General features: G+C 42.2%; 2 protein-coding genes and 1 long non-coding RNA gene across 6 annotated transcripts; 1 reads left to right on the top strand and 2 right to left on the bottom strand.

The window, feature by feature from the left end:
* Positions 1 to 32: 32 nt before the first annotated feature.
* On the bottom strand, positions 33 to 3,705 carry faim2b (Fas apoptotic inhibitory molecule 2b). 4 transcript variants are annotated; one of them, XM_049732801.2, is made up of 12 exons: positions 3,557 to 3,705; positions 2,429 to 2,474; positions 2,271 to 2,338; positions 2,111 to 2,175; positions 1,671 to 1,724; positions 1,544 to 1,594; positions 1,410 to 1,449; positions 1,287 to 1,324; positions 1,108 to 1,195; positions 927 to 1,019; positions 661 to 714; positions 33 to 567 (listed from the first exon to the last, which is right to left on the bottom strand). In XM_049732801.2, the coding sequence occupies exons 1-12, from the start codon at positions 3,569 to 3,571 to the stop codon at positions 418 to 420; spliced, it is 762 nt and encodes a 253-aa protein (XP_049588758.1). In that variant the 5' UTR covers positions 3,572 to 3,705; the 3' UTR covers positions 33 to 417. The 4 variants fall into 4 exon arrangements, with proteins under 4 accessions (XP_049588758.1, XP_049588757.1, XP_049588755.1 ...); XM_049732800.2 differs by having other exon boundaries at positions 2,429 to 2,477; positions 3,557 to 3,704; XM_049732798.2 differs by lacking the exon at positions 3,557 to 3,705 and adding an exon at positions 2,575 to 2,720 and having other exon boundaries at positions 2,429 to 2,477.
* LOC125976854 (uncharacterized) lies at positions 2,736 to 3,930 on the top strand. Its single transcript, XR_007484511.2, has 2 exons — positions 2,736 to 3,039; positions 3,598 to 3,930. It is a non-coding gene; the product is annotated as an uncharacterized lncRNA (long non-coding RNA).
* A 3,084-nt stretch (positions 3,931 to 7,014) lies between these two features.
* On the bottom strand, positions 7,015 to 15,274 carry nr1d4b (nuclear receptor subfamily 1, group D, member 4b). The gene is made up of 8 exons (XM_049733706.2): positions 14,724 to 15,274; positions 10,937 to 11,248; positions 10,740 to 10,828; positions 10,509 to 10,653; positions 8,835 to 9,373; positions 8,552 to 8,737; positions 8,251 to 8,461; positions 7,015 to 8,170 (listed from the first exon to the last, which is right to left on the bottom strand). The coding sequence occupies exons 1-8, from the start codon at positions 14,740 to 14,742 to the stop codon at positions 7,974 to 7,976; spliced, it is 1,698 nt and encodes a 565-aa protein (XP_049589663.1). The 5' UTR covers positions 14,743 to 15,274; the 3' UTR covers positions 7,015 to 7,973.
* Between the last annotated feature and the right edge of the window lie 2,597 nt (positions 15,275 to 17,871).

Raw genomic sequence — 17,871 nt, 5'->3', positions numbered from 1 at the left:
CTAATTATTAATACACATCACATCAACTATAATTGGTGACACACACTTGCTCTTTATGAATAAAACAGTCACAACATGTACAAAAGATCTGCATCAAATACAATAAATGGTCATGAACGCAAACTCAACCCCGCCAGATTTAAAAAGCGCAAGTTGTTCATCAGAGACTTTTATCAGTCCTCACTCCCATACTGTCCTTATGGAACGAAAGGACAACTCATCACAGATTACTGTAATTCCTTATCCTGCCCAACCAGAGGAGTATTACAGTCAGCTATTATGTCACAAATCACACCAGTCAAAATAGCCACACAACGTGCACACGTTCTCAAAAGGCTGACACAAAGGTAAAGCGTGGTAAAAAGTTTTGTAAATTTGCAAACCGCCAGACTTCAGCGAAGACGACCCAAGCTCGCTTCATTCGCGACCTCCTCCCGCGAGCTGTAACAGGAAGCTGAACAGGTAGATGATGTCCAGGTAGATGCTGAGCGTGGCAAAAACATATTCTTCTGGACTGATGCTGACGTGCTTGTTCCCAAGCAGCATCTGCGTGTCGAATGCCAGAAACTGCACAGGGCAGACACGCGTGTCAAAACTTTGGTGATCCAAATGTGGATTTTGTGTCTAGCTGGCAATTGAAATAGTGAATGTGCTTCTCACCAGAGTGAAGAGGATGGCTCCGAAGACGGCGCAAATGGCTTGTAACCAAGGAATCTGGAACAAAGATATTAATTACAAAACACTGCTAAGAAGGATAGCACACTTCTAATTTAGGTAATTATTAATTACAAAACACTGCTAAGAAGGATAGCGCACTTCTAATTTAGGTAACGACTAGCTTATCTGTGACGCTAATCCCTTTAGGTTAACACACGGGGGCATCACATTTACGAAATCATTATTTTTTAGCCGTTATGGGAACGTACGTATCCAAAAGGCACGGCGGTGAGAACGAGGGCGCCCAGCAACATGACCATACATAACGAAAACAGGAAGCCTTGACAGGAAGTCACGTCAACCTGAAAATAGGAAAATAAAAATGTTTTATACCACATTTAAAGCACATATCGCGCTCTATCAATCTATCCAGAGTTATCTTCGACTCACTTTGCTTTGGAAGCTGAAGACGATGATAGAAAAGCAGACAATGGCGGTGATTCCCAAACACAGCATCACCGACTTGGTGTTGTAAAAGCTGGAGAAAGGCAGAGCTAGCTCAGTCGCATATTTCTTACTACAGACACGCAATCAAAATCAGTGTCCATGTGACCCAAATATGAACTCACCTCGACACAAATCCCATCATGAAGGCCATGCTTAAAGTCTGTGCGATGAGAGAAAGCAGATAGTTAACGCTGGCCACACACACACACACACACACACCCATAATAACAATGAGGAATACTCACAAAGATAACTAACAAAATGATGTTCCAGGGAACCTGCCTCCTGTTGAGGAACAAAACAAAAAAAAGCTTGTTTATGATTCCATTCATAGATTCTCAGGATTGGGTCTTATTTAATAATTGAAACATAGCGTTACCTTAAGTCCCCACAGCAGGACAGAGCGATGTATGTGGCAAAGAACAGGAGACTGTGCAGAAAAGTCAAACAACAAGATTAAAAACAAAATGTAACACTTGAATACAAGTTGATGCGCTTGCACTTACGAAGATGCCATGTACAAGCTCGGGTGAGTCTGGATGAAGAACCTGACAGGTGCGCTGCAAAAACAAACAGAAAAATGGAAAACATTAGAGTGCATGATATAGAGCAATCACTAGCCACTTAATTAGGGACAACCTAATGTTGGCCTGGTGACATCACAGTTGTGCTCATTTACATAATAAATGCCTTCACTCGAATTTAATCTGCCTGTGACTCGGGAACTAGGCTGGGTGAAGATCCGCCTTTTTCAAGTGTTTTATGTCAAAGCCAAATGGTAAGCAGAGCTGCAATTAGTATTGTTGGACATGTCATCTTGAGATAAATGGCTCTTCTCTAGGTAAAGCTGTTGATATAATGACTAGCGGCACACCAGTTTTCCTAATATCGCGATCAGTGAGTTCACAGTATGCATAATTGTTTTAGTATATGGAAGAGCTCTTACCAAAATGTAAAGAGGGCAACAATTCCGACAGTCACTAAGAGTTGGACCATGAGAATGGCATAGACCTGCAAAGAAATTTTGTGTCTTCATCAAGCACCTTTACTTTCTAAATAGTTGTCATATACAAGTATTACTCTTGCTGGTAAAATAATATGTTTACCTTCCTGATGAAGGTCCGCCTGACGGTCTGGTTATCCCACAAAAACTGGACCTGCATCTCCTCAATGCCTTTGTGAGAAAACACAGATATGAGCTTAACATTGTCACAATATGAATAGTGTATTTTAATAATTTAACAAGACGTTTTTAGCATTTTACCTGTGATCGTTTCCTGATAGGTTGGCGGGTCATTGTCATTGTCGACCTGCTGAAATAAACAGTGTTAGAATCACTTGAACTGCACATAGTCAAAAAGAATGTCAAAATATTTTGTCATCACGGACCAAATCGTAGTTTGGGTTTACCTTATCGGGCGTCCTAATTGTGGAAATCATATGTGGAAGTACCAGTCAAAAGTTTTGAAACACTTCAAGCTAAGAAATTCAAGCTCTTGATAATGTGCCGCTATGAACTGAAAGTAAATCCAGATCATAAAGCATACATCATAAAGCTGAGTGAGAAAATACAGACACGTGCCTACTTTGAAGACTCTGATTTACCTTTTGGCTTTGAGTGACATCTTATGTTTACCATATAATTCCAATCGTATTAATTATCAATCTACAATTTGAGAATTTTTTACATAATGAAAAAAACACAGAATTAGAAGGGGTTTCCAAACTTATGACTGGTACTGTATAATCACCTCATCATATAATTAATATTGCAAAAGACACAATTTCCCTTGCATTTAAGTATTGCCTTATATATTTTCAACTTCACACCGAGTTTAAAAACCCGAAGACAACCAACTAGAAATACTGTATGAAGTAAGTAAGTTCCGATTTTTGTCCAATAGGAAGTATAACTTGACTTTGCTGTGGTTAGCAAAAAAATATTTAAAGAAATAAAAAAGATGTGATGGCCAGATCGAGTTTGATACTACACACGTGGATGATAGGTTTTCTGAAATAAAACTTGAACTGCAAGAAAGTAGCTCTCTCTAGCTGTTCTGAACTCCTGTTTCAATCTCGGTGTCATAGTCAGGTAAATGATGTTCCCGCAGCAGTTTAACTTTACCAATGAGTAGCTCACAATCAACAATGAGAGAAGTGAATTATTTTTCAGATTTTCCAAAGTCACAAGCGCATTTAACACAAACACAAATATTACATTGAATGTGTGGCCTCTGCATCTATTACAAGCTAGCAATGTAAATAATGTACAATCAAGACATTTATTCTTTTACACTAATATATGAAAACACTTTTCATATCATGGTTACAGATTAACGACTATCTTGCAGCAACGTTAAACACTTATCGGTGGTTCAACATTAAAACATACCTTTGCCTTTTTCATGGTTCTCCCTTGGTGATGATGTTGAGGAGGAGGAAGATGTTTTGTTGTCAGTCTGTTTCTTCCAAGAAGATCCAAAAATCAGAAGACTCTCAGCTTCGTGTTCCTCACTTGACAGCGAGCAAGTCATGCAAAGTATGCGAGTTGTTGTCGCCCTGATTTTGTTTGGACGGTGCGGATTACGCAGCAGCTTTACCGTCCATCCTCCATGTGGTTAATCTCTTTCTAACCCCGATCCACCTCCCCTCTTTCTTTTTCTAACGAGGGTGTTCTAGAAGAGTACAGGTAGCTCCAAACATCCAGATAAAACCAGACTGTACCATTGTTCTTAAATAAAAAAATGTGTTGTTTAATTCTCTCAATGAGGCCTTTCTCCTTCATTTGAGATGCTCCATCATCGAAGAGCAAACAATAAATCACTCAAATGTCCTCAAATTTTGAATTGCATTTATATCATATCGTTTCTTCAATAATTCCGAGATCATGGACCATAAACATATTTGGTACGCATCAGTAGGAGGCACAGACAATATTCATTTCTGCTGTAAGGTACAAACATGATTCTTAATTTCAACTCCATCTTCAACCAGGTGACCTATGACCTCATGCTTTGTGTAAGAGACTGGTTTGGTAAATGCTGACTAATAAGAGGGAAGTTAAGAACATCATGATGCTCTTATGACCGTCACATGGTTTAATAATGAGATTTACTGGCAAGCTTTATATCACCCCCTTGGCAGACACACAAATAGGGTTTCTTATTGAAACACTGCCCCCCTAAAAAAGTATCCTAAGACAACAAAAAGATATGTATTTTTTTTTTTAAATTGAGAGAAAAATAAAAAGGAAAAATTACCTCAAACCAACAAAGATGTAAACTTATTTTTAAAAGTTGAAAAAAAACAAGTGACTGTCAAACCTATTCCTTGTGTCAACCCTGTAGCAGCAAATACACGCTACGAATTGACCATATTTCAATATACTGTGACAATTCTGTGACATTTGTGTTTGGTGACATGCTGTGAAATTTTTCTGATGTAAATAATATTTGTGCAATGGCTCAATGAAACAGCACTGGATCCGCGAATTCTGCCTCAATCAGTGAAATAAATTAAAGAAGAAAAAACAACAACTCAACAAATACAACTCACAGCCACTTTGTTTGTGTGTGTTTTCTTGTTTTGTCTTGTGCATAATGCATTTTGTGAAAACGACTACTCCAGGCGAAATACGTGCATGTTTAACAAAACATTCTCGACAAAATGTTGGACTCACCATCAGTTGACAGTTGACAATTCGACGCACATCCTTCCCTTTCCTGCACCAATGCAAGTGCAATTTAGCACGTACTCAATCCTGAACTTTACTTTTCCAACAAATAGCATTCCCGATCACCTCAAGATGACGTTTTGCAGCAGGTAGCGGCTCATTAGGTGGCTTCCTTGCACGTGGCATTGTCACTCTTGATCAGTACTCAAGTCACATGAGTAGAAACTCATAAATCCAATATATCAATGCCAAAGAGATAACACAAGTTCGTTCTTTAGGTTTTGCAATTATAGCTGCCGTTTGCCTGGCAGTCATTGGACAGTGAAGCACCTGAGCATGATGGGAAACTACAACAAAGATGTCATCATTTACCTGTCTGCCGATGTCTTTTTTTTTTTCTCCACTTTGTGGTTCCGTTGTATTCTAAGTACCCAATAATGCAAAATTGAAAGAAAAAAAACTCATCATTGTTTGAAAATGAGTTATTATTTTTGTGAGGAGACATGTTGGATTGTTGCATATGTGAGCCAAGTATTTGATTCATGCATTGACTAGTCATTGAATTATTGCTAATTTTATATTTCTGGGATTTAATATTTCTGCATGCAATGTTATCGTCTTTCCACCAGGTGGCAGGAGAAGACAGTATAACAAATTGTGTTTCATTTTCAAATAAATTTTGCGCGTCTTTGCCCAAAAAGTAGTCATGGTCACAAATAGTGTTGTGTAGCCCTTTTTATCCACAATTTATTAAACAACTGCAGTTTGCGGCTATGTTTGGAGCTCATTTCCCTTTAAACCTGAGCTGTGAAATATGATCCAGCAGAACATTAAGGTGTCCTGAAGCGGCTTGGCTTGGATCAAAACATTAACTGTGCTGATGGTTTGGTTTACTTCATTTATTTGAAGACCCGGAAGGGAAAGAGAATACCTGTGAAAACACGTACGGCCATTTATTATCATTTTCCCCCATTAATATGTTTATAATAAGGGGGTGTCTGCATTTCAGACATCCTCAGGGTTCTTAAAGGTCACATTGCCGCTTGCCTTTTTCTGGAAAGTTTGGAACTCCTTAACTGAGATTCACTCCATTAGCTGCAGGAAAACAAATGCTCACGGGTAATGATCTAAATCTTGTATAAAACCTCCATTGCCACAAAGGTGCTCCCCTATTGTCATTGCCTCAAAAGAAACTCCAGCAGAATACCTTTAAACATTAAAGGCATTTATCAGCCTGTGCCTTTAATGCAAAACCAAGCAAAGTATATAACAGCATATGTTTGCATTCATAATACTCAATTAAGAAATTAGGTGTGATGTCACTGTCTGCTGTAGTGTTTCGAAAACTTGTTAGACAGTGGCATTTGCTTTCAACACTACAGGGCAAGTGTTGAATGTCAAACTTAATACCTGTCCCGCCTTTCTGCTATTCCTTCCCAAACAGGTGTGGTCCTGTGGACTAGGCTCGCTCGTTTTGGATTTGTTGACCCTTTTGCTCAAATTCATGATTTTATGGTGCACTGCTGCCTCAGCATTGTCAGATGTTTGTTATTTGAAATGGCACATTAAGAAGAAAAATCTAATTTCCATTCCTCTTTTAGGGAGCATGATAAGTATAATAATTAAATAAATAAAAAAGAACCCACAGGATGTTGCTAAATTGTGCTAGATGAGATCATCTTGACATTTTATCATCAATCACAATTGCGCAGAGGTCATATGAGTCCACTCCAGGCTGGTTTTAAAAATAGGGCAAATTTTACGGTCATAAAGATTAGTTCCTGTTTTCAGATATTCTTCCTAAACGTAACCAAGTACAAATTTCCAAGGACTTCTATGAATGAGGCGATTCTCTTTGTTCTGCCTCATAGCCTGTCTGGGGAGCTCTTAAATTTTGGAATTGCCATGTCCATGATCATTTTATGAGGGGAAAATAGCTCCTTCTAGATGCTTGGCAACCCCAAATATTTATTTTGTGTATTTGTTTTTGCAGATTTACTTATTAGCACGCCCCAGAAAATTCAGATTTTCCTTGTTGATTATGCCGCCGTGCCTTTTAGACCAGTGGAGACGTTGCTTCTGTTGCTAGGTTACTGTGCATGTCGTGTCTTGGCAGTGATCATGATGATGAAAACATCCTGTTCGGAAAATTAAGAATGAAAATGAGCACAGGGGAATTTCTCTTTAACATTATTTAATAATAGTACTCTATGGTGTAACCACAAAACAGTTACAAAATATACACAAGTGATGCAGTCAATTGACAATACATTTAGTTCGTTCATATATTCTCAAATAAAAAGTTTATATTCAGAGTGCATGGTTCAAATGCAGTTTATGGAGCAATTTATAATATATTGTTAATGATGCTGGCTTAATACAATACTTAACATCTTCATTAACATATCCAAGACTCTTCATACTACCAACCAAGCATAATATTTACAAAAATTTACAAAGAACATATTCAGTGAAAACCCATCAGACTCGGTCTGAGCGACCGATAATTTCTCCCTGATTAGCACATAGCGACACAATACAACTTATTTTCATTTCTTAAAAATACATCATTATATATCTCTCATTCCACAATAAGGTGATTTACTCATGATGTGAAAATAGCTGATGGGAGCACATATGAACCATTATTTTAGCTTGGCTTCATCTCTATTGCTCTCATCTACTCTGGGTTGAAGGACTTGTCGATGTCTGGAGCATGCCATTTACAGGTGAGGTGCGAATGTACAGTCATTGGTGAAGGTTTGTACAAGCTCCTGGAGTGTGTGTGTGTGTGTGCGTGTGTGCTTTGCTGCCTAGTTGGATTAGAGGACAATAGACCGACAGAGAACTTCAGGGAGGAGAGGTCAGCATTTGGTGAACCAACCAGGAAGAACATAGTTTGAAGTCGTTTAACTGACAGTCTTGGAAGCAAGCAATCGGTTGAGTTCAAGGGCTTCCGCCTCCCCTGCTGAGCTTTTTAAGAGTCCCCTCTCTCACGCCATCGCGCTCGGCCAAGTTCCAACAACAAGCATCCGTCACGCAGGGGCCGACATCTGCGGCGGGCCCGGCTTGAATAGGAAGCCGAGAAGCCCCCCCCACCCACCGAAGCAGATATCTCAGCGGGCCTCGTGCTCGTTTACGGATCAATGCGGAACGCTAAAAGCTTATCAGAGTGCTGGTTGTTCAAGGTTCGCAGGTCCGGCAGACGTAGCAGCAGCTTGGGGAAGAGGGTGCTGTCGTCCGGCCGGCGACTCGTAATTAGTGTGCGCAGAGCTTTGATTAGGTTCTCCTGCAGTTGCTCTACCGCTCCCACATCCACGATACCGGAACGATCTAAAGGTAACGGTAGGGAAATAAGTTAGAAACGTGGACGGAATGAGAATGTGTTGCGCTTTTAAAAGTTTGTGTCTTACCAGCTGAAACAAGCACGACGGCCATGAAAAGAGCCATCTCATCTGGTTCCAAACCCAGAGAGGCGAGCTTTTCGCTGAAATCAAACATGGCGTCCAGTAAAACACCCATGCCCAGCGCCCGTAACGATGCCAGGGAGTATGTCTGCCCATTGAGGAAGGTCACGGTCCTCTCCTTGGGGTCAAATAATGAGCAGAACCTCACCATCAGCACCTGTAAATCAATACAAGAGTCATTGGACGAACTTCGGAGGCTGCCGCCGTTATCGCATGTAAACAAGCCGTACAAGGTTACGCAATGTACCTGGAAAGTGCCAGATTTGAGTAGCATGACTTGGTCCTGTTGGCTGAGAGTCTGGAAGCCCGGTATGCTCTTTGCGAACTCCACCACTTCTTTGACGGCAGGGGTGAAACACTGCGAAAAGGACTCCCACATTTCCTGACTGGAGCGACTGGCCGGAGCCACCGGACAAGAATTGAGCGGACATGCCTGTTAGGAGAAGACAAAACGACCAGATACATTAGCTCCCTCGTACTGACATTATGAGGAGTGAAAAAAAAAAATGGAAGAAAGTTTCAAGACTCACCAAGACTTTGGCTCCACCGTTTAGTTTCCAAGGACAGGAATTTTGGTTCTGAGAATCAGTCTTCTGATTGGCCGCAAAGTGCTGAGATGAAAGGCCGCCACGAACGGGACACTGATTTTGATTGCTGAAGTTGTACTTGGAAATGTTGGCGTTATTATTGGATGTGTTGTCGTTGTTGCTGTGGGCGACGGGACACTTGGAGGGGACGCCGTATCCCGATGTCAGGTCTCCCTGGAACGTGTGGTGCGCCTGTGCTGGGGCCGCTTCCTGCACCTGCGCAGGAGCGTTGTGGAAAGTAGCTCCAATGTTGCTGTTGCTGGCGGGTCTCTTGAGAGTTTTCCTCTCGCTGTTTATTAAGTCGCTCTGGTACGACTGCATTGCGGAGCCCGCTCCTTCGTTGGTCTGGTTCTTTGGGCTGTCGGAGGGAGGTGACATCTCCATCTCCATGGAGGCAGATTCATTTAGACTGTTCATATAGCTTTGCATCTCATCCAAGAGCCTCTGTTTCTCCCGTTTGGGAATGCGACCAAAACGCACAGCTGAGGAAGCAAGAGAGAGAGAGAGAGCCCTTCTGTTAGAATGCACACTCTGCAAAAGCCCAAATTTCATGCTTTTACAAACAGTCACAGTTTAGAAATTCAAAAGCCTCTACATTAATGTTGTTCTAAAGTCGTCAGCTCGTTCCTTCCCTCCAGCATTACGGTCAGCCCTCCCCTCTTTTTACCGCTCCTGCTCTGACAGCCCTATTTATAGTTCCGTCGATGCTCTCACAATGCCCCCCCTCCCCCTTGTCACTCCTCGCATTCTGTCTCAAATTTGAACGCTGCCTTTCTCTTGAGCTGAAGAACTAGGTCACTGGGTCAACAGTGCTAAATATGATGTCATTTATAAATTGACCAGGGGGAAGGTTAAAAAAGACAAGAGGCAGGTAGGGGAGGTAGAAATTAATTTGGGTGGGAAAAGACATTTTCAAATGTTGCATGACATAAAAATGATTCCGGCAGATTAAACAAACATAAATCCCAACGATTAACCGGTTCTTAATTATACCTTTATAATATTCTTACTTATAATTCTGCCTTTGCTGTGAGCTACTGAATTATCTGGCAATGTTTCAGTCCTACATTATATTCCAGCTTTTTGAGGTCAACTAAAAATGTTTGCTCCAAAAAGAGATGATGTATCGTCACCTAGTTTGCCCATCTCCCAAGAGGCCGGAGCCCCTTGCGGTGAACATTTTCAATAAAGGCCAGATTACATGTATAACACCTAAAGTGGAACACTCACTTTTGCCATGATTAATGAAAGATTGCCTGAAAGCAGAGGTTAGGCTCTGCATCACGCTGAGTGCATGATCACCAATTCTGGTGTCCCAATTTCCCAAAATAAACTATATTTGTCGCAATTTCTCGGTGATTGATGACTACTGGGACTCTTAAGCTCCTCTAGTCATAAATCAGAAGGCAACGAGTAAGGAAACTGAAGTCTACAAACGAAAGCGGGAGGGAGGGAGGATAGAGGAGAGTAAAAGAACCAGTGAAAAGCAGCAATGCTTCTTAAAATTACAACTGTGGATTTATAATCCACCATAATTGATCATCGTGATCGATTGAACAACTCGCCCTGCGATGCAAATGCCTCATGTTCCATTTATAGTGTGTGCACATCTCTTACCATCTCTGGACATGCCCACGGAGAGACACTTCTTAAAGCGGCAGTGTTGGCAGCGATTTCTGTTCATGCGCATGATGAGACAGTTTTCATTCTTCACGCACATCTTGTAGTGGATATTCTGCTGAATGCTGCGTCTGAAAAAACCCTGCAGACAAATGAGAGGAGCGTTCAATATCTCCGGCAAAAACAAGATTTTGCCAGGTAAAGGGAATGACGCTTTGGCGAGCTCACCTTGCAGCCCTCACAGGCGTGGACGCCGTAATGGAATCCGGATGCGATGTCCCCACACACTTTGCATAGAAGCACCATCCCTCCGGTTTCTGTGAAGACGTAAGCACACCATTTATGAGAGGAACGCAATAACTAACTGCGAGCAGGTAGACGGAAAAAGAAAACGACAGGTGGGAGACGAGAGGTTATGTACTTACTTGGGAAGGTGCTAGTAAACCCACAAGGTCTTTTGGCCACTGTGGGATGGCTGTAGGTGGCCGATGACACAGTTGTGACTTGGGCAGCAGGAGCATTGTTGACTTCTGGAAATTGGAAGACCATTTTCGGGGAAGGGGTCCCTCCCCTTTGCTCCCCTCGCTGCTTCATGGCCCCAATCTCCTGAAAGGAGATACCCTCTGGGGATGAGGGTTGCGAGTGGGAGGAGGGCGACTGGGTTTGGTATCCACTGGATGGGCTGCCAGGACTTGGGCTGGCACTGCCAGAGGAGCCGGCATAAAGGATGACACCACCTGGGGAATACACAAAAACATGCAGAGAAATTTAATATTGAATTCAACGTCCAGAATTAGCTGAAAGCTAACGACTTGACTCCACCCCGAATAGATTTAATAGAGTGATGCTACATTGGAGGATTATTATTATTATTGCATGCCAACAAGTTTATTCATTTTGCAATAACAAACTGCCTATTGAGTTGTAATTCAATCAGGGTCATAATCATTGTTCGAATGCGCCAAACAGCCACAGCTCGGTGAAGCGTAGCTAATGGTGAGTGACATATTTAATCATTTGTTTTTCTTTTGCTCCAAGAAAGCAGATCCTCACACGGTATATACAAACATTTAATATATATTTATATGTAATATTTAATTGTCTTAATATAATAGTGCTGCAAAGAAAACAAAAAATAAAGTCAACATAAATACATTTATCTATCTTCTTTTTATTACCACAGCTTTTTTTTGTTACTGTATGTGCCTCATATGAGCTATAAAGGTGGCCTTTGTTCAAGGATGTCACATCAAGTTGGAAATGCCCTATTACCCCTGAATGCAACTCCCCCGCAGCCATCCCCCTTGTTTTGCAGACAGTTTTCTTCCCACAAGATGAAAGACTCCCTCTCACGTGCAGCCTGAGCCAGCCAACTCCCTCCCCGCCCGCCCGCTTTCGCTTCACCACAATCCTTACGCCTCCTGCTACCCCTCCCTTCGTCTCCATCCTCCTCTCCTCCTCCCACCCTCCCTGTTCTCTTTGGCTCTGAGCACGCAGACCCATCTATCCGCCAGCCACCTGACCGCCAGCTCACATGGACTCTTGACACAGTTCCCGCCCGGCTCACAAGGCCCTTTTGCGCAGTCTCGTGTAGACAACAGCAGCAGTGCAATAATCGGCGCTCGGCCGAGATCACGTTGGGAATACTCGAGCTAACTGATTGGCTCCAGTCCACATTATCACTGTGCTTTCAATATACAATACTTTGGATCAGTGAATCTAGAAGAGTGTTAAATTGTGGGCCAACTGAATCATTTTAAGACTAAATGTATTTTTATCACAAGTATACATTGCTTTATAGCAACAATTAGATTATTTGGAGAGGGTTAGGTTGTCAAAAAGGATATATATAGACAAACTTGTCATGTTGCTGTGTTAATCACCAATAATCTGCTATTTGGTCTACCAATTTACTAGTAGAGACTGTTTACCCTTGGCTCATTCCCACTATCATTTTTTTGTGTACGTTTCCCATTAATGACCTTGAATCAGCCTCGAATAGCTGATTAGCCTCTTGCTCCAGTGCTCTCCTTGAAAAAACGTGCTGTGTTTCTTGGAGGCTTTAAGTGCCTCCCTTCTTAATTCCTGTCCTTCCTCACACGTGTCAACTGCGAGTGAGCCTGAGGTCGCCGTGACTTGACACAATGATGATCCATGTGCTGCTTGTTCGTGTGTGCGTACAAGGTTTTATGAACATGTGTACCATCTGAGTCACAGCCGGCGTCACATGGTACAAACTTCCTCACTTCATTCAGCAACACGCTCCTCATCCGCCCTCTCCAGTGAAAACTATTCAGTTGGCCCCCTAACAACTTCCTGGAATCTAGTTTGACTGGGTGTCACAGTGAGCTCTGAGAATACAGCGCTGTAGTCATGCACAAGTTGAAACACGTGATCTGTGGACTCGCACAGGGCCCGAGGAGCTATAGAATAAACAAAACAAACCAACCCCCCTCCCACTTGCCAGTTCTCTATGACTTCCCATCTCGTGTACTCCCGCCTCCTAGGCATCTGACCGTGGCAAGCTTACTGTATAAACATCAATCTCATGTCATGACTCAGAGACCCCCCCCCCCCTCCCCAATCTCTGTGTGAACATTTACAGTTGTGCATGGGTGGTAAGCCCTAACCCACGTGCAAAGGCTGGCCTTGTATGTTTTATGAACGGGATGTTTTGGTAAAGTGATTGACCGAACTTCATGAACAACAAACCTCAGTTGGTAGAGGCGGGTTGTACTAATTTCATTACCAGAGATATGTACTATAATTTTGTTACTTCTCAACGTAACCTAGACCACAGATGTGACTCACAGAGTTTTGACATCTGCGTCATCTTAACTCCTCCAGAAATAAAGAAGAATGTTCCTCGTGGTGTTAAGTACATTTGTGACGCATTCAGACATGCAGACGCACATGTTAACACCTGCCCTGCGATTGCCTGGTAGTCGGTCAAAGTCAGTTGGGCTAAGCTCCAGCTTCCCTATGACCCTGAATCGGATAAGTGAAAATCCAGTTGATAATTGATGGACATAAACACATTTACATTTAAATGCCATCTTTTCATATTCAACTTGTAAAGAGCAAATAATTAACTTTTGGGGACATTTTTTTTTTTTTTTTTTACAAATAATATTTTTCTATTGCACTGCATGACTTAGTCAACCCTCCTGCTGACTCTGACCAGAAAGTTCCTGAGCATCAGTACTAAAAAACATCCCTCCAAGCCACAAAAGAATTGATTCATGAAATTATATTAATTAAAGAAAATTAAAGGCTCGTGTTAAGGACTCTTGCTGGCCAGAAAAGCTGGTCTTACCGGATGAACATATGTTTCACTTCACTAGAATACAATGAAGTACACTTGATTGTGACTGCTAATGATTAATTTGCAAAGCAGCCTTATTAAATTGTGCAAAAGGAGACTTTTAAACCCCTCTGACCCACTGACCAAACTCGCTGAGAACACAGAGGAATCCCCGTGCTGGCCCCCGGGAGCGAGCAAGCGTGCACGAGCCTGCTTGGAGAGGAGCATCCGTGAGGGGCGAGGCTGAGAGGAAATCATGCGCGGCACGTGGACAACGAGGTTGTTACACGTGTTGTGTGCTCGAGGTGGGGCGAGGCGGGGCCGCGTGTAGGAAACCGGCCGCATGATCGGCAAGTATTATCGTTGCCGCCTCTACCCATGATGCACTGGGCACGGAAAAGACATGCCACTTGAAACGATATAGGGGACGTTGACGTACTTAGAACGGCCTCCGTTGGGATTTCCACCGTATTTTAGAGGCGATATCACCATATCGGGTGCGCCGTGTCATGCAAGCATTTAAATAAGCGATAAGAAGGTCATCATTTTGGGAGGGGCGGCGATGCGTCCTCATGCTCAAGGGGCATTTTAGGTCTTACTCCACGTGAGTTTGTTTACATGCAATTGTTCGAAAGTCAAGTGTCAAAAGGTCACTTATGGAGAGCATGCAGCTTCCCGTGCTTGCAGCTGTCAGTCAGATTGATCATCAAGTAGCAACAGAACCTGGACATGAATAAAGACTATTGCAAGTTTTATTCATCCACATATTTTCCCAACGTAAGGCACCTTGTATATTTGAAATAAACCAACGACATACGCACTACATCCAATTTTCAACCGCGTTACTGAGAGTTAGTATAATTTATAACATATTATGTCGCTGTGGGTTGATAGAGAAGAAGGCTTACCTCCGGGGCTATTCTCCATGTTTCCTAGTAGATAGGCAGACGTTGCTTCCGTTGTTCTGGTTTTGTTCAGCGCCTCAGTTTGCCGCTGACGAGGAGTTTGGTAGACACAGGTGAAAGAGTCCTGAACTGCCAAGGCATAGAGAGTGTATCCCACAAATCAAAAGAGCAGGGATGTGCACAGGGCATTGGTCTGGGGGGTTCTTGAGAAAATCCGGTCAGCAGAGCAAAAACTCTTAAGTAGGAAGAATAGAGCAATGCTGTATTCAATCCAGAAAAAACTCCGAGGTGAATGGCTTTCTACGGACGTGCGGCTCAAAGGGGTTCCTCTGTCACACTGAACTGCTTGCCATGTACAGTCACCATGAAAACACGATTAGAGTGCAAGTAGTTTAAACACACCCCACTCATCAATAAGCAACACGCGTCCTGAAATAACCAGCACGTTTTCAGGTGCCTGACAAATGTGACCGTTTTTTTCCCTCTCTCCTTTTCTCGTGTCCCCTCCGCCGCCCGTCCGTTTGTTGATGCGTCTCTCTCCTTCTCTCTCTCTGCCCCCACCCTCCTGGTCCTCCGCCTCCTCCTCACGCCCCCACTCCGCTCGCTCGTGCTCGGCCTCTCATTGGCTGAGAACCCCCGCTCGGAGACGGCTCATTGGGCTGTTTGCACATTGGAATGCTGCTTAAAGCTCTGCTGCATGTGCACATGGCATGTGAGCCAACGCTGCCCTACTGACACACATTTTATGCAAATAGGCTGCCTGAGGTCGCAGCAAGATGGAGGGATGCGCGCGAGAGCTGACAAGATGTCCCACTCGGTGTGAAATACTCCATCTGTTGTTGGAGGGCAGGGAGGTAGCCTCTTTCACACTAGAGCAGTGATTCCCAAACACTTAGTGTTGTCGTGGGAGATCATCAGGATTACTGTGGCAAAGAATCAAATTTGATTTATTTAGCCAGAAAATTTCAATCCTTTTTATGAGCTGAGGAGTTTAAAACACACAAGAAATTAGTCTCTGGTAGTTAGAGTCACTCTGGCTCTTTAGCAAAAAGCACTTTTCACTCAATTAGAAACAATGCGATGCCCTTGCGTCGTGTAATGACAAGGACAAGTGACAAAAGTCAAATTAGCACACACCGAAACAGTCTCTCCTGGTTTATGAATGTGTTGAGTACTTCAGTGAATGCGGATATCTGCATTCTTCCCGTGCTCAAACAGTCCGCCTCAGATTGGGCGAGTGAGCGGTGTGTTTGCGTTTGGACGATCGCTCTTCGTCACACTCTGCACGTGCGTTGTGGGCGGTGCTCAGCGTGACTTCCCCTGCCCCTCCCCCACCCTCCTCACGTTCCTGCTCTCTGCAGATTGTGTTTGCACACAGCCAAGCTATCAGCACAAGATTGGCTGGGACCGCCCGAATGTAGGTCACAAGCTGCTTGCGGAAACATGAGCTGAAGAAGAAAGGAAGAAAAAAAACGACCAAATGTGCTCAAAATTGTGGGCTCGTCGCTTGAAAAAAAAAGAATAAAAGATGAAAACCCTGCCCTTTGGCGGCAGGCGTATCGAGATTGAATGTGGGTCATATTTTATGGCCTGGCTGAATCAAAGCCTGATGTTATTCTCAACAGCTCGAATGTATTCTTGATAGATGAAGTCAATCAAAAATGTGGTCATTTAAAAAAGTTGGTTTAAAGGTCACTCCAACGTTATCGTAATGGACACACTGACATAATGGTATTTCAAATGAAAAAAAAATCATCCACTAATTGGGTTTATTTATACTACATATATAGGTCATATTGCTGCCAATATTTTAAATTGGGACAAGCGGGATAGAAAATGAATGGATGGATGGATTTAGCAGTCATTGTACAAATTTTACTGTTGCAGTTTTCGACTCCTAGATGGTGCAGGGCTAGGGGGTGCTATTGCCCCATTAGAAATCGGACTAACCCCATATGGTTCATCCAGCATTTTAGTTCATATTTTAAAATACATTCATTTTCACAAACACCCCTTTCGCCCTGAGGGAGAAAATCCTGAAGCCTTGTCTGTTGAGACAATATTTATTATTTACCAATCCCAACATGCAACATCCTAATCCTGTTTTTCTTGTTATGAGTAGATTTGCTTTCATTTCAATTTCATCCCAATGTTGCTTCTTGTTTTTGTTTGTACTTTGTGGGTTGTACTATAATATTTATAAAGTGTAAGTGTTTATGTGTAAAGGCTGCTGTGACCGTTTGATTTCTATCAAACGTATTCACTAATATTTATATTATATTTAGCAAAAGTAACTTAACTTGTAGCAGAATGAATGGTTTTCTCAAAATTACCTGTGAGAAAACTGTAAACCCAAAGCTGACATTCTTTCCCGATGCAATAGTGAAACAGGAGCGCCTCTGTGTGGTTAAATTAAGACACTGCAAGTTCACAAAATGCCCAAATGTGTAATTTTAATTTATGTCCACAAGGTGTCAGTGTGTGCTTGTTTAAGTGTACCGTTAACTTGGCCTCACATACGTTTTTCCGTCTGTTTGTCATTACAGATGAAAATGTGATCATTCCTATAAAAAAGGGTCATACGCATGTCACTGGCACGTTCTAACAATGCATGCTTGTTATATTACTTTGAGGCACATTGTTTGCTTGCTTGGATTGCAGGTTCATCACACATGATGGAGAAATAGGTTTTAAGGTATTCCCCTGAGGGACTATTAGAAGTGTTCTGATGATCATGAGGCTCTCTGAGAGCATTTTTTAGAGATATTTCTGCAGTTAATAAGTTGATGGGCTTTTTTAAAAAATAGGATCTTTGTTCAGGACTTTGTGTAGCCAAATTATGTGGCCCTAAGATTCATTGCTTCGTATGATATATTGTAGTTCTATCACTCCAATAATAAATACTAAATTTGCTTACTGCCACTATGTCAATAAAAAAAAAATGTTGTTTTGGATCTTATTAGATTGTGCAATAGTACCCAATGTTGTGATTTGTGAGTGTATATTTAGCATGCTGAAGGAAATATGAAGAGAATGTATTGAACAGATGGTTACAATAAAATTGTGAAAAAAATTTAAATGTGCTTTTACTGCTTTTGAGGCCTGTTGGTCATGAGGACATTAGTCTCATGCAAAAACAAAAATAGTAGTG

Source organism: Syngnathus scovelli, chromosome 11 (genome assembly GCF_024217435.2).
Source record: "Syngnathus scovelli strain Florida chromosome 11, RoL_Ssco_1.2, whole genome shotgun sequence".
Classification (NCBI taxonomy): domain Eukaryota; kingdom Metazoa; phylum Chordata; class Actinopteri; order Syngnathiformes; family Syngnathidae; genus Syngnathus; species Syngnathus scovelli.
The sequence above is the reverse complement of the archived record's forward strand: the minus strand, read 5'-3'. Positions and strand labels throughout refer to the sequence as shown.

Bases quoted from the DNA above. Each gene is read 5' to 3' on its own strand.
- faim2b (XM_049732798.2), bottom strand. From the start codon at position 2,604: ATGATTTCCACAATTAGGACGCCCGATAAG. The intron at 1,450-1,543 runs GTAACGCTATGT...GTTCCTCAACAG, and splicing joins TCCTGCTGTGGGGACTTAAG to GAGGCAGGTTCCCTGGAACA. The intron at 1,196-1,286 runs GTGAGTTCATAT...GCCTTTCTCCAG, and splicing joins ATGATGGGATTTGTGTCGAG to CTTTTACAACACCAAGTCGG.
- nr1d4b (XM_049733706.2), bottom strand. The intron at 10,654-10,739 runs GTGAGCTCGCCA...ATTTGTCTGCAG, and splicing joins ACGCCTGTGAGGGCTGCAAG to GGTTTTTTCAGACGCAGCAT. The intron at 9,374-10,508 runs GTAAGAGATGTG...TTGCTTCCTCAG, and splicing joins CGTGGGCATGTCCAGAGATG to CTGTGCGTTTTGGTCGCATT.